The sequence below is a fragment of the Podarcis raffonei genome, chromosome 4 (genome assembly GCF_027172205.1).
Source record: "Podarcis raffonei isolate rPodRaf1 chromosome 4, rPodRaf1.pri, whole genome shotgun sequence".
In the NCBI taxonomy this organism is placed as follows: Eukaryota; Metazoa; Chordata; class Lepidosauria; order Squamata; family Lacertidae; genus Podarcis; species Podarcis raffonei.
In genome coordinates, this window is record NC_070605.1 from 63,450,339 (window position 1) to 63,468,950 (window position 18,612).

The following is an 18,612-nucleotide window of genomic DNA, read 5'->3' on the forward strand; positions in this document are numbered from 1 at the left end:
TAAATTCATCAAGAACTTTGCCCACTTAACGGCTTCCATCACGGACTGTCTAAGCAGCAAGAAGAAATTCGTTTGGACGGCGGAGGCGGAGCATGCTTTTGAGGAATTGAAAAGGGCATTCGCTTCGGAAGAACAGCTCCTGCATGTGGATTTACAAAAACCCATGAGAGTGGAAACTGATGCCTCAGACCGGGCGGTGGGGGCGGTGCTGCTTCAGCCAGGGAGCAATAAGTCGGAATGGAGACCGTGTGCCTTCTTTTCGCGTAAGCTGAACAAATCCGAGAGGAACTACACGGTATATGACCGAGAACTACTCGCCATTCACGAAGCGTTCCGGAGATGGAGACACTTACTAATTGGCGCACAACATAAGGTGCAAGTGTGTACGGACCACAAGAATTTGGAGTATTGGAGAACGGCACGGGTGCTCAACCAACGACAAGTGAGATGGGCCCAGGAGTTCTCCAAATTCCATTTTGAAATTTGCTATGTGCCAGGTCCAGAAAACATCAGAGCGGACGCTCTCTCTCGCAAACCTGAATATTTGGAGGGGGAGGGAGCGCCGGAAGAGAGACATATTATCCCAGAGGACCACTGGGTGTGTGGTGCGGCCTGGGTGGGGCAAAGAGAACTGGTAGAGGGAACGGTAAATGATGAGTACGCCCAGGACAAGCTCAGAGGTCTAAGGAGAGAGGGAGAAGACCCCGGGGGTTTTGAAGAAAGAAACGGGGCATTGTATTACAGAGGGGCGCTATATATACCCGAAGGGGAATTGAGGGGGAAAGTACTCAAACAGCTGCACGACAATCCCACAGCGGGGCATTTTGGGCAACACAAGACCATGTGGTTGGTGACCAGGGAGTTTTGGTGGCCCAAGGTGAGGGAGGATGTACGGGAGTATGTGAGAAGGTGTGACCAATGCCAGAGAGCCAAAGGAGAAAGGCGGGCACCAGCGGGGTTATTAGAACCGTTACCCACACCAGAACGACCGTGGGAGGCGGTGTCGATAGATTTTATGACTGATCTGCCCAAATCCCAGGGGAAAACCGCCATACTAGTCGTAATAGACCTGTTAACTAAGATGGGTCACTTTGTAGCTTGCTCACATGCAGTCACGGCGGAAGAAACAGCGAAATTGTTTGTAGAACATATTTTCAGACTGCATGGCGCCCCCTTGAGGGTGGTTTCCGACAGAGGGAAACAGTTCACGTCCAGATTCTGGAGGAAACTTATGAGCTTATTGCACGTAGAGGTCAACTTTTCGACTGCCAGGCACCCTGAGACCAATGGGCAGGCGTAGAGAGCAAACGGTATTCTCCAACAATACCTGAGGTGTTATGTCAATGACAGAGAGAACGATTGGGTCGAAAAGTTGGCACTAGCGGAATTTGCTTACAATAATGCTGAGAATGTGTCCACCGGGATGAGCCCCTTTTTGGCTAATTATGGGTGCCACCCCAGGGCGTTTCCAGGGGAAGGAGGGGAAAGATGGAGTGTTCCGGCCGCGGAACTTTTTGTAGAAGAAATGGAAGCGATCCATCGTCAACTCCAACTCAACTTAGAAAGGGCCAAGGAAGAATATAAGAGGCAGGCAGACAAGAGCAGAAGGGAAGGTGAAACAATTAGGGTGGGGAGTCGGGTCTGGCTATCAACCCAAGGGTTGCCGTTCAAGGGGGGTTGCAAGAAATTGAGACCCAAAAGATTGGGACCATTTGAGGTCATCCAACAGGTCAACCCAGTGGCGTTCAGACTCCGGTTACCGAACCACATGAAACTGCACCCAGTATTCCACAGGTCATTACTGTCACCATACAGGGGGGAAGGTGAAGGGGTATCCACACGGGGGCCAGCCATAGAAGAAAGGGAAAGCCGCAACCATGTGGCGGAAATCATCGACTCCAGGTGGAAGGGTAATCAGGTGGAGTATTTGGTCGCGTGGGAAGGGGAACCGGAGTCGGAAAACACCTGGGTGAAGGCAGAGGAGGTCCGTGACGAGATCTTGATCGAAACGTTCCACCAAAGGTTCCCCAGGAAACCTCAGCCAGTAGCGAGGTTTCGGAGGGAGTACTTTGGCACCACCGACGATGAGGAGGAACTGGAGGGATTCAGGGAATCGGAGTTGGAAGGAGGAACAGACTCCGATGAGGAGGAGTACTTGGAAACCGGAGACAGCAAAAGGTGGAGGGAAGTGTTCGAAACTTCGGAAGATGAGGGAGGTTCCTTCAGGGGTTTTGCTCCCTCGCCTCCCGCAGAGGAGGGGAGGGAAGGGGGTGAAGGGGGCCCTGGAGGGGAGGTGGATGTCAGGGAACTGCCATCTGAGACTAAGGAGGTGAAAGGGCTCATGGAGGGTGAGAGAGACCATTCAGCGGAGGAGGGGACCAGCAGGGGGAGAAGTGGAGTTCCAAGGGAAAGTGAGTCGGAGGGAGGGCTCAGAGACACTTCAAGCGGGAGCAGCGGGGAGATTTCAGGACCTCCTGTAGGGACACCCACTCCTCGGCGGAAACTGTCACGCCGAGAGTCCAGAAGACGCGTTTCCGTTAAGGAGCTTTTATGCTGGAAGAAGTTCCGTAAACGCCCACTGTCCGATTCAACGAGCGATTGATGGAGTCATGTTTAAGGAGCTCCATCACAGACAGAGGTTTGGGGACTTAGCCAAACTCTGAGGGGTTAGGATTTTACGCACAAGCAGCTCATCATCCCATCACACATACATAACAGCAGAACATGGAGGCTGCAGCACTTATCTGAAAGGAGGTAAAAGCTCAAAGGCACAGTATTTCTTTCAGTGTGTTGAATAGTTGTTTCCATTAAAATGAATGGGGTAGCCTTGGGAGCAGGAGTTGTGTGTGCACCTCAAAGGGAATCCAAGTTGTTATCTCAGGAAACACATTCAATTTTAATTTTTAAAAGCCTCACATCTATTACTGGGTTTATGACTGCACTATGTAAAATGTTAAAAATATATTTAAAAAAGAAGAAGTTACGATGAAGCCATGTATATGTTGCACACATACCCTTATCTATTTTGCTTAACGATTTCACAGAATAGGGGAGAAAGCAGGCTCAAGAATCTGTTTTGTAAAAATGCCATCAAGCTGAGTATTGAATAAACTACAGAAATTTGTCTATCTCTTTGTTTATCTTGTTTTTAGAAGGAGTTCCTTATGCCAACAGAGAAGCAAAAAACAAAGCTTGTGTCTTTGCATAAACAAAGTGTGTGCTTTGAATTGCTTAAAAGACCATCACTTTTTATTAAAGAGGTAAAAAACACACATCGAAACATCTCATCGCCCTACATTTTTCACAACTTGTTGTCTGATCTTCTGAAGAAATCAGCATTAATCACTAGGTGCAGGAATTAAGAACTGAGTAAACAACTTTTGTTTTGTCTTATGAGTTCACCACAGATACAGATTTCAGGAACAAGTTGGAAACCATTTTAATATCAAACTGGTATTTTATTAACAAAATAAAAGCAGAATTCTAAGCATTATAGCAATTAACATGTATATAAGAAATGGTTTGTTAGAACTTCTTTTCCTCTTCAAGAGTTTGTGGGAAGTGAGTTTCAAAATCACACTCATTAATGCAGATAAAATATAATTTATAACATAGTAATCATCTTTCCAGACAGGTTGGGAACATAGTCTGGGAGGCATAAGGCAGGCATTTAATTGCAGATGCAGATGGACTGTTGTTTAGGCAAAGAACTGAGCATCAACACTGGTGAACTACTGGGAGAAACAGGGGTGTGCCTGACAAGAGAGGTCTGTTGAACCATCTCCCATAAATTGGGTAGCAAAAAGCAAATAAAAAAATTAAGAAACCATGGAAAATGTGAATAACTGAATTAAAACATCAGTCGTGTTTGTAGCAAAGCAGTGCCACCATCTTAACCAGCTGTTTAGAGAGATCTTTGTTTAAAAGATACACTATTTTATCCAAAGTTTATTTGATTTGATTCAGGGGCATAGCTTCTGGAGATTTTTATTAGATGCATTCCAGTGTTTCAAAGATACTGAGGCATGGTATGAAATGGCATTCAACATCATAAACTTATTCTCATATGAAACAAGGAAAATATATCATTTTATTGTATAAAGTTCAACACCTGTAAGTTCAATCAAAGACAATGCTGAAAACTGTTATACCTTCAGAAATAAGTTTGAATTCATGCCAAGCCATCATTAAAAGGATGTGGTTAAGACACAACATTCAATATAGCTTACAAAAAAAATATCTTGTCATATATATGGTATCCTTAAATAAAATGATCAATACTTAGTGTCCAATGGACCACAAAGCTGTCCTAGGGGAGCTCAAGGAAGATTCAAGCACACAGATATAGTCAATCATATTGAATTGACCACAAAGAGATACCCACATAATATCCTTTTAAGCATTCTAACTTCAGGTTTGTTTTTGTTTTTTTAACAGAGTCAGCATATTGATTATAAATGGCTGCAACTTTGTACGAATCCCTTTTACCTGTGAAAAGAACTCCCCTCTTGAGATCGTTTTGCCCCAAAACCTTTTGGGAAAGTAGCAAACACATTAATAAAGGATGGGTGTACAGAGAAGGGCAAAGCATTCTCTGGCAAAGCATTCTCCATGGCCAACATAACTTTTCTAATGCTTCTGAGCATGGAGTTGTGTGTAGCTTACTAGGTAAAACAGAAATGCATAGAAACTAGCTTTTGTGCCATAACTAGCCATGTACAACAACACACAATCAGCACCAGATAGGAATGAAAGTCCTGCTAAGCAATGCTGGTAGCCATGGAACTTCTAATGCAGTACAGCAACAGAGGGAATGACCTCAGTAACAAACCCTTTTGACTACAAACCATTTAAAGGCTATGCCTTCAGCAATGTCTTCAGGTAGTCGAATTTGACACCAAGAAATCACATTCACAAGTAATTCCCCTTCATCTGTTATAAATATGAAGGACATCAGTGGCAGGACTGTGCAGCAGCACTAAGCCTGCTCCCTCACATCTTCCATCTTTTCAGCATGAATGCCTGAAGAGGATCCCTCTGCACATGAGCAGCTGCTTATGTGTAAGGGCTCTGCTATTCAGACACTTGTGCCTGATGTGCAGAAATGAGTGGTGGATCTAGCTCAATGGATGATGCTGGAAGGAGGGTGGTAGCACAGTTGGTATAAGGAACTTAAGATGCAGCCCTAAAAATGGCACCAAAGCAACTTCAGATCAAGCCTGGGAAAAGATGAAGATGGAAAAACCAACGTGAAAGACTGGATACAATTTTTAAGGGCTTTCTGACACCTAGAAGCCACCTTGAAATAGTTCAAATGCAACAATTCAGTGCAGCACTGATTGACCACAAACCTATTCCTTTCAGACCATTCCCAACTCCAAATCAATTTCATTAATTTGCCAAAGTAGCAGAGTGCTAACTATGAAGTTGTTTTAGAAACTGAGTCAAAAACATTCATGTAAAAGCTATACATAACCATAGAAAGGGGAAGAATGGTTGCTAGTGCCTATATAACCTACAAAGCTCGATATAGTCTGTGTATATATATAGCATATGTTTCTAGATGCTGTCCTATGGCCTGATCTCTGCACAGAACATTATATGACCAATTCATACATTTCCAAATCCAAACAGCACTTTACAAATGTCTCTACAAATGCATTGCCCTAATTAATGGAAAATAGAATGTCTTCTTACCTGAGCCCCTTTTGGTCACAACCTTCAAACTCTGAACAAGAGTAGCATACAAGAGAATTAAGTGAGGAATAGGAGCTTTCATCTTCCAGCTCTCCAAGGCTGTTCCCTGAAGCAGAAGGAAAAGATACATTTTGTTATGTTTGCTTCGTTTTCGCTGAAATATAATTTTTGATATTAAACAAAGGAGACTTCGATAGACTGTATCAGTTCATCTCATGTGGTAATTTTCTACCTACTATTAAAGAAAGTTCCAGAAATCAGAATGAAATTTATTAATATGCAGAAATCAGAAATACAAAATTCCTATTTCAGTGATAACTGCTCTTGTTAAAAGGAAGAAAAATTGCAGCCACATTTCAATATACAGTCACATGTGCTTTAGCACATTGAAATCAATGGGCTTTAGTGCCTTTAGCTCTGTGCTGGATTACGGCTTACAACTTTATACTTAGCATGAATATTTTATTGAGCAATCTTCTGCAATGTGGAAATTAAACTCTATTCCAAAATCAGTCTGCAAATCTGATTCCTTAAGCCTTCAATACATCATCAATCTGTAGCCTCCTAGAGGCAAAATATTGGTTTATTTTTTAGATAGTTCCCTATATTGGAAGAAAAATGTGCTCCTAAGCAATTAGCTATTAGAATTATAGAGCTATTGAGAGCCTGAAGGCTAATATTGCCCTCCTGAAGCCAAGGCTGCTCTCTTGCACTGAGACTGGAACACACTTAGACAGCGTATGGAGCATTCATGAACTTCAGAAATTAACATCTGCAAACAAATAAGGGGGAGTGGGATCACACCTGTGGGCTTCACTTGATAACTAGGTATTCAAGGTCCCAAGCCTATGTCTATAGGCTCCCTACTTGCAATCAGAGATTGTATAGGTCCCTGTACAAGTGAGACCTTGAACACTTAGAAGTGGGGTGTGGGCCAGTGGGCATGATGCCAGTTTCTACACCTGCATAGGGCTTTAAATTAATTCATACAAATCTTACATTATTCAGTTTGAAGTGTAACAAACACAGTGAGAAAGAATTGGAGAGTCATGCTACAGAGAAAGATGAATAGTCCACATACACTATTATGCTTATTTTGAAAGAAAAAGATAACAAACAGAGGGACAGGGGAGAACTGTCAGTTTTTCTAATGCAGCTTTCATTTAATTTTTTTTAAAGAACTAAGAACATCAAACTTCCAAAAAGCATTATTATAACCTTAAAGAAGATGAGAAAGCTGGAAAATGTGGCTTGACAGTCACTTTTTCTACCAGTTTAGAAACATAATACTTAGATCTTTCACGTCTACAAAATTAGTAGTTTGGGCATTACCCTCGAGAACCTCGAAGTATGTAAAAGTAACACATTCCAATTAATCAAGCAGCAGCTCTATGACCACGAAAGACAGTGCTTGTTACCTCATACTCCGAGATCTTGTTAGGTATCACAACATCCTACGGAATCTCTGCCAAATATCTAAAAGATCTACTCCTTCCTTCCCATCAAAGAGCCTTTATGCTTGCAAGACTAAATGCTTCCCCTTCCTCTATGACCAAAGGCAGATGCTCACACATTCCATTTCAAGCCCGTTTGGGTGCCTGCCGCCAAGAAATACCTGATTCAATGGACCACATTCTCTTAGACTGTCCTTTACACAGCAGACCTCACCAACTGATGCTGAGCAAAATGTTGGACATCTGGCCCACAACTCCAAGAAGAAGCCAAATAAGGTTTCTCCTGGCAGATCGGGAGAAAGGTATTACTGCTTTAGTAGCTTCCTTTTTAGCCACAATTTTACTCGAAAGGGTTCTCAACGAACTATCCTTTCAGGAAATAGACAGGGCATAGCAAAATATCCAAATGCACATGACCATAGTTTGACCTTATAACCCTTGATAGATTCACCCTTGTCTTTTTAATTATTCCAGTTACTTGAAGTGTTTTATACTGTGATGCCAATAAAGGTATTTGATTGATTGATTGATTGATTGATTGATTGATTGATACAAGATTATAGAGGCAATCTCACTAGACCCCCCTGTAGGGGGCAAAAGGAAACAGAATCCTTGGGGTAATAAAATTCTACTCTCCCCTTTTAAACCAAAAATGTCAGTGTTACAGACCTAGAGGCTAGGGGGGAAATGCAAGGTGATTAAAGAAAGAAAAAATCTGTTCCATGTCAATACTCAGCCCCAGATATTGGTATTACAGGGAACCAGGCAGAGGGCCTTCTTGGTAGTGGAACCCGCCCTGTGGAATGCCCTCCCACCAGATGTCAAAGAGAACAACAATTACCAGACTTTTAGAAGACATCTGAAGGCAGCCCTGTTTGATGTTTGATGCATTACTGTATTTTAATATTTTGTTGGAAGCTGCGCAGAGTGGCTGGAGAAGCCCAGGCAGATGGGCAGGGTACAAATAATAAATTATTATTATTATTATTATTATTATTATTATTATTATTATTATTCAGAATTTGTATACAATTTTAAGAGTATAAATAAAAGCTGCTTATGCAGAGGTGAAGCAAAACAAATGCAACTTAAGCTATGTCACACTATATTGCTGTGTGATACTGCAGGCCTGAATTGTACGCTTCTGTAACCAAAATTCCATTTTTCAGTCAGTGCACTAAGTGATGCTGCAGGAAATCCTGATGCTGATATCTTCAGTCTTCATGATACTAGAGAGAGTCAGCTCCTTGCTCAGCATGAGCCTAACAAATACCGTCCAAAAGAATGAGTGACTTTTACATAGCACTTTAAGATCAACGGATATAGTGCGATTGCAAAACAGAGCTGAGCGTGCTCATTACGGTCGGCCTGCTGAAGAGAACATCTCCTATTGAAAAAGGAAATATAAAACTATAAAGCCTTGCCATAATAAAAACTGAAGACAAAGCCTGGTGTCAGAAAAGGCAACAGAGAGCACACAAGAAAGGCCTTTGGCAGATAAAATTCCCATTCATCATCTCTGTAGCCACTAACATTTATGGGGGCCACTTACGCATGTGAGAAGAAAAAAAGAACTTCACGAAACTAGGAGGAGGGCACCAATTTGTAGAAAATCTGCAAGTGTTGATGTTTATGCATAGATGCAAATTTAGAGCTGATTTCTATTCTTTAAATTCATACATTTACATAGTAAGGGAGACTGTGAATAGGTGTTCTGTGTCCCTGTTCCATCTCCTAGTCCAGGAGTAGCTGGCAGGCATTTTCAAGGCCTCTGCTCTCCCTTCTTTGTCTTTAAACCAGACTTGGACAGAAACAGCCCTTTTATACCTTCCAACTTTCCCCAGTGCAAAACCAGGACACATATTCTGGGATGTGCTTCCAGATGAATCACATGACCCGTGCCTGGCTCTTGCCCCCCAAAAGCACGTTTTTGGGGGGTGAGAGCATTTGAGAGCGTGGCACCCAAAATGGCTGTCAAGATCTTGTAGAAAAAACAGGATGTCTCTTTTTTCTGGGGAACCTGGAAGGTATGCCCTTCAGAAGGAGGATTCCTTCAAATGGAAAACTGCCTGTAAGTGGTACACGTGGCCACCCTACAAACACTTTGAATATTAAAAAGTAGTACAATATCATGAGCACTTTACAGATCATAATAGGGTGAGATGGGAAGCAGGAGCAGAGGAGACTCCTACTTCAAACCCTCACCCTCAAACTCTACAAAAGATAAGGATGACATACCAAAGGGAGGAGGGCTTGGCTGTGTACCCCTGCCCTACTTTCTTGTGACTGTTTACACACAAGGTGATGAACAGCCAGACCAGACTTCTGCCTCATGTTGGATACCTTTCAATAGGAAGTTCATTTGAAAAGGAAAATGTAAGGCACACTGAAGCTAATGATAAACTGTCTAATGCAATAACTTAATTCTGACATGCAGTTGTTGACAATAAAACACTGCCATATAAACTGCGTAAAAGTTGCAACAGTTAGTCTATGAATTCCCAAACGGTTGTGTGTGGACCCCTAGTGGTCTCCAAGCTTCATTCAGTTGGTGTATGGTGTGCCAGTGGATTTGTGGTTGAAGACGGGAGATGACACATCCATTGCATTATAAATGTGTGTGTGTGTGTGTGTTTTGTTGCATTTTATTACAGTTTGAATTATATAGAATTGCAATTTTTACAACAGATAATTCATTAAGTGGTTGGCCATGGCTCGCAGCAATTTTTAAATACAGTGGTACCTCGGATTAACTACTTAATTTGTTCTGGAGGTCCGTTCTTAACCTGAAACTGTTCTTAACCTGAAGCACCACTTTAGCTAATGAGGCCTCCTGCTGCTGCCGTGCCGCCGGAGCACGATTTCTGTTCTCATCCTGAAGCAAAGTTCTTAACCTGAGGTAATATTTCTGGGTTAACAGAGTTTGTAACCTGAAGCGTATGTAACCTGAGGTACCACTGTAGTCTGGGGGAGGGGAGGCTTGGAAACCAATGGGTTACTCAATTTTGATGGACATGGGAACTAAGTCACTAAGTCACATCATTCTAGTTTAGAAAGATTTTTTTAAAAATCCTTTTGAAATTTAGTCAGACTGAACTTAGACTGAAACATAGTAACACAGCAACCAAACTGCAGTTCACACTTAGCTCTGAAAGTCAGCGCTGAGGCTTAGTATGGTCTTTCCTGAGGGGGGAATAATGCTGCTTTCACAGTGGCCTATGGGAAAGAAATGAAGCCAGTTCCACGGCTGGGACCCATTTTTTCTCTGCATGTTTCCATGAGAGAAGCATCACTAGTTTCTGCTATTCCCATGACTCAACTTGTAAAAAATCATTCTCCCTGTTCTCTTAGGGTTTCTAGGTCAAGAGCCTCTGCACCTCTAGTTACTGAAGAGAATATAAAATTCAACCATGTGTAGATTTTCCCGTCATAGGGCTGTCAGGCCAGAGAGGCAATGCTCTTTCATAAAACTCTTAAAGGTGCAGGAACCTTTTGGATGGGGGTTCTGTCTTGTCTTTGTCTCTCTGCTTCCTAACCACCAACCCTGCATCTTGGGCTTTCATATTGCTCTCCTCCCTCAGTCACTCACTTTTTTCAACTCTGAGGTAGCACTACACAGTGTTTCCTTATGTCCCAGCAGTTCAGGAGTACAGTGGTACCTCAGGTTACGTACGCTTCAGGTTACATACGCTTCAGGTTACAGACTCCGCTAACCCAGAAATAGTGCTTCAGGTTAAGAACTTTGCTTCAGGATGAGAACAGAAATCGGGCTCCAGCGGCGCGGCAGCAGCAGGAGGCCCCATTAGCTAAAGTGGTGCTTCAGGTTAAGAACAGTTTCAGGTTAAGTACAGACCTCCGGAACGAATTAAGTACTTAACCTGAGGTACCACTGTACAGTGTCCTTCTCCTATCTCATCTCCTTTAGCTGGGTGTACTCTCAGGCAATCGCCCTCAGGGTCAGCATTCCCGTTTCATCACACACTTTCCTGACACCAGCATACACACACTTCCCCTCACATGGTTTTTCCCCCTGTGCATGCTTTCCACAGCTTCCCCTTTGCATCCCCTTCTCCATCCTGTTCTTAAATCCTCATCACCAATGCCCCTCTTCTTTTCTGTTCTTTATCTCTTGCACTCACCCTTTTCACTTAAGATCTTGGTTTGTCTTTCATTCCCAGCAGTCACTTTTTTTTTATCGGCCCTGCTCAGCAATCTGAAATTTTCAAGAGAAAATGAAGCTTTTCCTGACATATGCTTTTCTATTAAACCTGGGTGGCTGAATTGAGCCTCCACACACGTATTAGTAACTGGCTTACGTAACAAGTCTCTATATAATTCCTTGGCAGGATCCCTAATGCACACCTACAGCAGGATTCCGCCTGGGCTAAGGGAGGAAACGAAATGGGGAATGTTGAGGCTGTGCTGTGCATTTGATTCGCAGTACCTGAATACAAAGCAATATGGAAATGGTAGAGGGGGAAAAAGCATCTCAAGTAATCAATTTCAGTATGTCAGGTTACTTTTATAGGCAGTGAAGCAGATCCAGTTCTCTAATTTTGCTGTCTCTTGGCTATCTGCCCAACGGCTTCCATTTTAATTCATCTTGCAGTGTTAAAGGTCCCAAATAGAACAATCCAGTCTACTTTTGCCTTCCCTCTCCATTCGTCTTCTGCCATGGCTGATTACATGGCTTCATTTATGGAATTCAGTTTGACCCAACTCTCTGGCTCCTTGAGATTTCTAGAGCCAGGCCCTGAGAGAACCTCTGTATTCTTAAAAGCTGCACAGAAGGGATAAATGAGTTTCGCTTTAACTTTATTTGCTCCTGGGAGCTCTTCCCACTGAGCTTTCCAGTCTCACACAGTTCCCAGTTGGTATAGCCGATAGCAGCTAGAAACCATGGCAACAGATATGCCACAAATGCCCTCGTTTGAGAGCATTACGAACATACTATATAGATTACTTAGAGACTTCTGGCCATTTGTAAACCTAAGACTAAACCCAACTTATGTCAAATCATTTCATAGCAGATGAGCTTCAGGCTAGTTTCTGTTTCTGGACTACAACTCCCATTATGCTAGACCACTGGCCATTCTGGCTGGGGCTGATGGAAGTTGGACATCCAACAACTTTATACTGTAAACTGCCCTGTGATCTTCGAATGAAGGGTAGTGTATAAATTTTATTATTATTATTACAGTGGTACCTCAGTTTAAGAACTATTTGGTTTACAAACTCTGCAAAACTGGAAATAGTGTCCCAGTTTAAGAACTTTACCTTGGTCTAAGAACCTAAATGTTGAAAGGGCACCAACAGTGGTAGGCCTCATTAGGGAAAGCACGCCTCAGTTTAAGAATGGTTTTGGTTTAAGAATGGACATCCGGAAGGGATTAAGTTCGTAAACCAAGGTACCACTGTATTATTATTATTATTATTATTATTATTATTATTAGTTTCTATATAGAAATCATTATATCCTAAACACACAATAAACAGACAGATATACAAACAAAGCAACTAGCGACTTATTTCATTTGGGCAATCAAATATTTGTATGAATTGAGTTTATGTTTACATATTGAATTATGGCTACAAAGGAGACACAGACTACAATAACAGAGTACAAATTCCATTGGACTTTATTATAATGCAACATGATTTAGAGAAGCAGACATGATGAAAATCCTAAAAGTTCAATTTTCTGCCCTTGGGAAGCATGGGCTAATGGCAGCTATATACAGTATATATATTTTTTTCTGACTGCTGATAGCTTGCGGATTTCATACTCAAATTTGCTTTGGTGAATTTACTACAGCATAATGCAATCATAAAAGGGCCAGTACATTCAGTAGTCTGAAAAGTGACAATGCTGTTTCGGCAAGAGACAGTTTGGATATGACAGCTCTTTGGTAGTCCCCTAGAAGACTACCATCTGTGGAAAAGATAGCAAGAATCCCTTTTCCAGTAAGTTTGATCTGCCTTAAATCTGTCTGCTTGAAAATTTCAATTTCCATATTTTTAAATCCTAAGGACTCAGATGCAAATCTTCATGTCTATTGACATCAAGCAAGCACCCTTTTTTGTACCGCTTTTGATGCCTGCTAAAAATGTTCTTCCCCAAGCAGCCTATAAAGAAATGAAAATCTATTAGTAACCTTGTTTTTAAAATTTGGTTCATTTTATCTCTCTCTTTTTTAAATTTTATGAGGTTTTTGTTTTAGTTTGTTGATTTTATCAGATGCTTCCCCAAAGAATACATCAGAATCTCAGTTCTTAAATGTAGCCTGTAATGATCTATCTATGAAAAACTATAGCAAAACAAAAATATCCAATAAGAATAAACAAAATACAATAAATTTCCTTTAAGCTACCACTAGTTTTAAAATCACACATCTATAAATGTCCATTGATAATATCACAATAATTAATTCATTTACTTTTATTTGTAAATATTTGTACCATGCTTTTCTATCTGAAGATAGTAAAAGCAGCAAAGATTAAACATCAATTGTTCCTTTGCCAGCTTGACTTGTATTCGGTGATGTGTGCATTGTACAAACAACTGCAAGCCAACTTGCTTTCAGCAGACACTGGACCCCACCCACATTTGGTGCAAAATTTAAACAGTGTCATGCACAAGCCACACACATTGTGAAGGAACCAGCACTGAACTTTAAGATTCCAGATTTTATCTCTCCTACACTTGATATCACATGAGACCAAGTGAGTGACAGGCGGGCATGATCTGGACAAGTTAGAATTACTGGCCAAACTAGGAGGTCTATTGAGATGAATTGGGGGACCAAAGGTTACCCACTCATGATTTAAAGCAAGGTTGGGGAACCCATGACCTTCTAAGTGTTGTTGACTTCATGTATTCCATGCCTATTTATTCAAAGGTCAGTCAAAGAGAATAAAATGGGTCTTACTTCCAAGTAAGTGCATTTGATTATTGGCTTAGCACAGGCCAGTACCGAAGCAAGGCTCATCTTGCATGTGTAGAGTAGAAGGAGAGATTTTGGGACTCACAATAAAATGGCAAAAGTGGTAAAAACCTTCAGTGTGAATTAGTCATTTCAAATTACATCTTCACAACTGCAAAAGGAGAACAGTTCAGTATGTATTTATCTGCGCTCCTGTTGAGGTATTGCATGTTCTCCTTGCCACACACATATGTGACAGCAAGACCTGTTTCTATTATGTGGAACAAATGATTTGTCTACAGCAGGGTGTCACCTTCCATTCTAAACTGCTGCATTGAAAGAAAACGTTCAGCATTTTTATAATTTCAAATAGCTCATCATCATACAATTTCAGACAGCCCATTGAGTCAGAAGATTATGGTGCTTCCTCAGCACTTCTTTGCTCAGTTTTACATTCAATATACTAGACAATTATGTCAATTTCACTTCTGCATTAAAACAGTGATATGTTGTGCGCACGGCAAGTTTAGATCACCACTGCTTACTCTGCTCTTTGATAAACACTTAGTTGCTGGAAAATGTTGAATGCTGGATTTAACAGTGCTATCTGAAACCTAGACTATTCTGCTAGCAAATCGGATCCTCCTAATTGAGGGTCCATGATGTGCGCGGGCCCAAGCCCCCCCCCCTTCAGAGGGTGGGAGATTGAGTCCGGTCCATGCAATGGTCCCACGATCACACCATGGCCTATTGGCCAATCAGAGATCGGTGGTGTGATTGTGGGGGCATATAAAACGTGGTGATGCATTTCTGGGGATTCACCTGGCTTCACGACGCCAAACACCCACCCGCCTGCCCTGTATTTTAGGTGTCTGCTTTGGCCTTGCTCTGGACTTTGGTTGGTTGCCTATTTTGGAACAGGGGCTGGAGAGGAATTTTTTCCATTTGGCAAATGGCACTAGCTACTTCTTAGCAATCGTCACAACTTTTGTAAGATTTGGCGGTTAGGCATTGGCTTATTGTGATGTGGGGGAGGGGAGGTGTGGCCATCACCTGCCCCTCCAGATACAAGGGTATTCCAGTAAAGGAATCTGTGGGTCTGAATCTCGTCCGAAGTCCGCTTGAGGGGCTAGGACCCAGCGGGAACCCCGGGGTGAGCTTCAGTTGGTTGCCATCGACGGAGCTCCCTCGTTTGGTTGTTTACCTCTCCAGACTTCATGCAAGGCAGGCAGGAGTCAGATATAGTTATTGCCAATGCCTAAGCCAATACCACTACACATTGCTGTAATCAATAAAGTTGTGGCCTAAATTTTTGCCCATTAATCTTAAACTAAAAATTCTGTGTCCATGTGTATTTATTTATCCTTAGGGGTGCACCGGGGTCTTGATGTGCAGTTATCTGCCCTATGACATGGGAAACAAGTGAACTTGAGATACAGTGGTTCATATCCAGAGCTGCCATGAAAGTGAAGTGAAATCAGAATTCTCTTAACATTCCCCAGATTGGAATGCCATGTACAGCTCTGCTCTTCACATCTCAAAAGTGATATTGTAGAGCTGAAAATGGTGCAGGAAGAAGCAACCGAAATGATCAAGGGTTATAATGTTTGAGGCTTTTAACTTTGGGGTGGAGAAGGCGGGGTGCGGAGAAAGGGGTGACATGACAGACATGCATAAAAGTATGTCATGGTTTAGCGACAGTGGTTAGACAGATTTTTTTCTTCCTCTCTAATAACAATAGCCCCTTCATGGATCACTGCCTTGCCGTGGCGAAGGGGCTTGAGGAACTCAGAGAAGCTATGAACTACGCCAAGCAGGGCACACAAGATGAACAGGTCATAGTGGAGAGTTTTGACCAAACGTGATCCACCTGGAGGAGGAACCGGCAAGCCACTCCAGTATCCTTGCCAAGAAAACTCCATGGACAAAGACAACAGGCATATAAAAGGCCAGTGGAAGTGATGGTATTCCAGCTGAACTATTTAAAATTTTAAAAGATGATGCTGTTAAGGTGCTACACTCAATATGCCAGCAAATTTGGAAAACTCAGCAGTGGCCAGAAGATTGGAGAAGATCAGTCTACATCCCAATCCCAAAGAAGGGCAGTGCCAAAGAATGCTCCAACTACCGCACAATTGCACTCATTTCACACGCTAGCAAGGTTATGCTTAAAATTCTACAAGGAAGGCTCAAACAGTATGTGGATCGAGAACTCCCAGAAGTGCAAGCTGGATTTAGAAGAGGCAGAGGAACCAGAGACCAAATTGCAAACATGCACTGGATTATGGAGAAAGCTAGAGAGTTCCAGAAAGACATCTACTTCTGCTTCATTGACTATGCAAAAGCCTTTGACTGTGTCGACCACAGCAAACTATGGCAAGTTCTTAAAGAAATGGGAGTGCCTGATCACCTCATCTGTCTCCTGAGAAATCTCTATGTGGGACAAGAAGCTACAGTTAGAACTGGATATGGAACAACTGATTGGTTCAAAATTGGGAAAGGAGTACGACAAGGCTGTATTTTATCTCCCTGCTTATTTAATTTATATGCAGAATACATCATGCGAAAGGCTGGGCTGGATGAATCCCAAGCTGGAATTAAGATTGCCGGAAGAAATATCAACAACCTCAGATATGCAGATGACACAACCTTGATGGCAGAAAGTGAGGAGGAATTAAAGAACCTTTTAATGAGGGTGAAAGAGGAGAGCGCAAAATATGGTCTGAGGCTCAACATCAAAAAAACGAAGATCATGGCCACTGGTCCCATCACCTCCTGGCAAACAGAAGGGGAAGAAATGGAGGCAGTGAGAGATTTTACTTTCTTGGGCTCCATGATCACTGCAGATGGTGACAGCAGCCACGAAATTAAAAGACGCCTGCTTCTTGGGAGAAGGGCAATGACAGGCCTAGACAGCATCTTGAGAAGTAGAGACGTCACCTTGCCAACAAAGGTCCGTATAGTTAAAGCCATGGTTTTCCCAGTAGTGATGTATGGAAGTGAGAGCTGGACCATAAAGAAGGCTGATCGCCGAAGAATTGATGCTTTTGAATTATGGTGCTGGAGAAGACTCTTGAGAGTCCCATGGACTGCAAGAAGATCAAACGCATCCATTCTTAATGAAATCAGCCCTGAGTGCTCACTGGAAGGACAGATCGTGAAGCTGAGGCTCCAATACTTTGGCCACCTCATGAGAAGAGAAGACTCCCTGGAGAAGACATTGATGCTGGGAAAGATGGAGGGCACAAGGAGAAGGGGGCGACAGAGGACGAGATGGTTGGATAGTGTTTTCGAGGTTACCAGCATGAGTTTGACCAAACTGCGGGAGGTAGTGGAGGACAGAGGTGCCTGGCGTGCTCTGGTCCATGGGGTCATGAAGAGTCGGACACGACTAAATGACTAAACAACAAAATAACAATAGAATAAGGTGTCATCCAATTAAGCTGGATGTTGAAGAGATTCAGGACAGACAAAAGGAACCACGTCTTCAAATAGTGCATAGGTAAAATATGGAATTTGCCGCCACAAGATATAGTGATGGCTACCAACTTGGATAACTTTTAAAAGGAATTAAATAAATTAATGGAAAGAAACCAGCCCTGGGTTCTCACTGGAAGGACAGATCCTGAAGCTGAGGTTCCAATACTTTGGCCATCTCATGAGAAGAGAAGACTCCCTGGAAAAGACCCTGAAGTTGGGAAAGATGGAGGGCACAAGGAGAAGGGGACGACAGAGGACGAGATGGTTGGATAGTGTTCTCAAAGCTACCAGCATGAGTCTGACCAAACTGCGGGAGGCAGTGGAAGACAGGAGTGCCTGACGTGCTCTGGTCCATGGGGTCACGAAGAGTCGGACACGACTAAATGACTAAACAACAACAATAAAGGCTATCAATGACTACTACTGAAGATGACTGTATTACCTCAAGAACTGGACGAACGATGCCTCTGAATACCAGTTCCTTGGGGTCAGAAACAAGAGAGTGCTATTGTTTTCATGTGCTGCTGGCATCTGGCTGGCCACTGTGAGAGCAGAATTCTGGACTAGATAGGCCTTTGGTCTGTTCCAGCAGGGCTCTTAAATCCCCTTAAGTACTTTATTATTAGTATTATTTATTAAATTTGTATACCGCCATTCATCTATAGATCTCAGGGTGGTTCACGACATAAAAATACAAGATAAAAACACAAAATGCATATTAAAACAAGAACATCCCCTCACACACACAGACCAATAACCCCATCCCCTCTCACAAACACATTTAAAAGGATACAGGATATTAATGAGCCAAAGGCCTGGTTGAAGAGGGGCTTTTTCGCCCGGCACCTAAAAGTGTATAACAAAGGCTTCCATTGACTTCCAAAGGGAAAATAGTCATAACCAGTGCTGACCAAGCAAGTACTTTTTAATATTTGCTGGGTTTCAGGCCCACTTCAGAAATATATGAGGGGATATTTGACAAAGTACTTTCACGAGAAAAGTTCTTCAAGTGATTTTCTATATGAGTAATGTTGTAATTCATTTAGCTGGGCATGTAG

General features: G+C 42.4%; 1 protein-coding gene across 4 annotated transcripts in view; it reads right to left on the reverse strand.

Annotated features, from left to right (window-relative positions):
* The window catches only part of IL1RAPL1 (interleukin 1 receptor accessory protein like 1), a 652,770-nt gene that overhangs the window by 550,069 nt on the left and 84,089 nt on the right, over positions 1–18,612 (reverse strand). For all 4 annotated transcript variants that reach the window (XM_053386980.1, XM_053386978.1, XM_053386977.1 and 1 more), the window contains exon 2: positions 5,698–5,803. In XM_053386980.1, coding sequence (XP_053242955.1) covers positions 5,698–5,779 — 82 coding nt within the window. In that variant the 5' untranslated portion in view covers positions 5,780–5,803. The remainder of the gene's footprint in view (positions 1–5,697; positions 5,804–18,612) is intronic.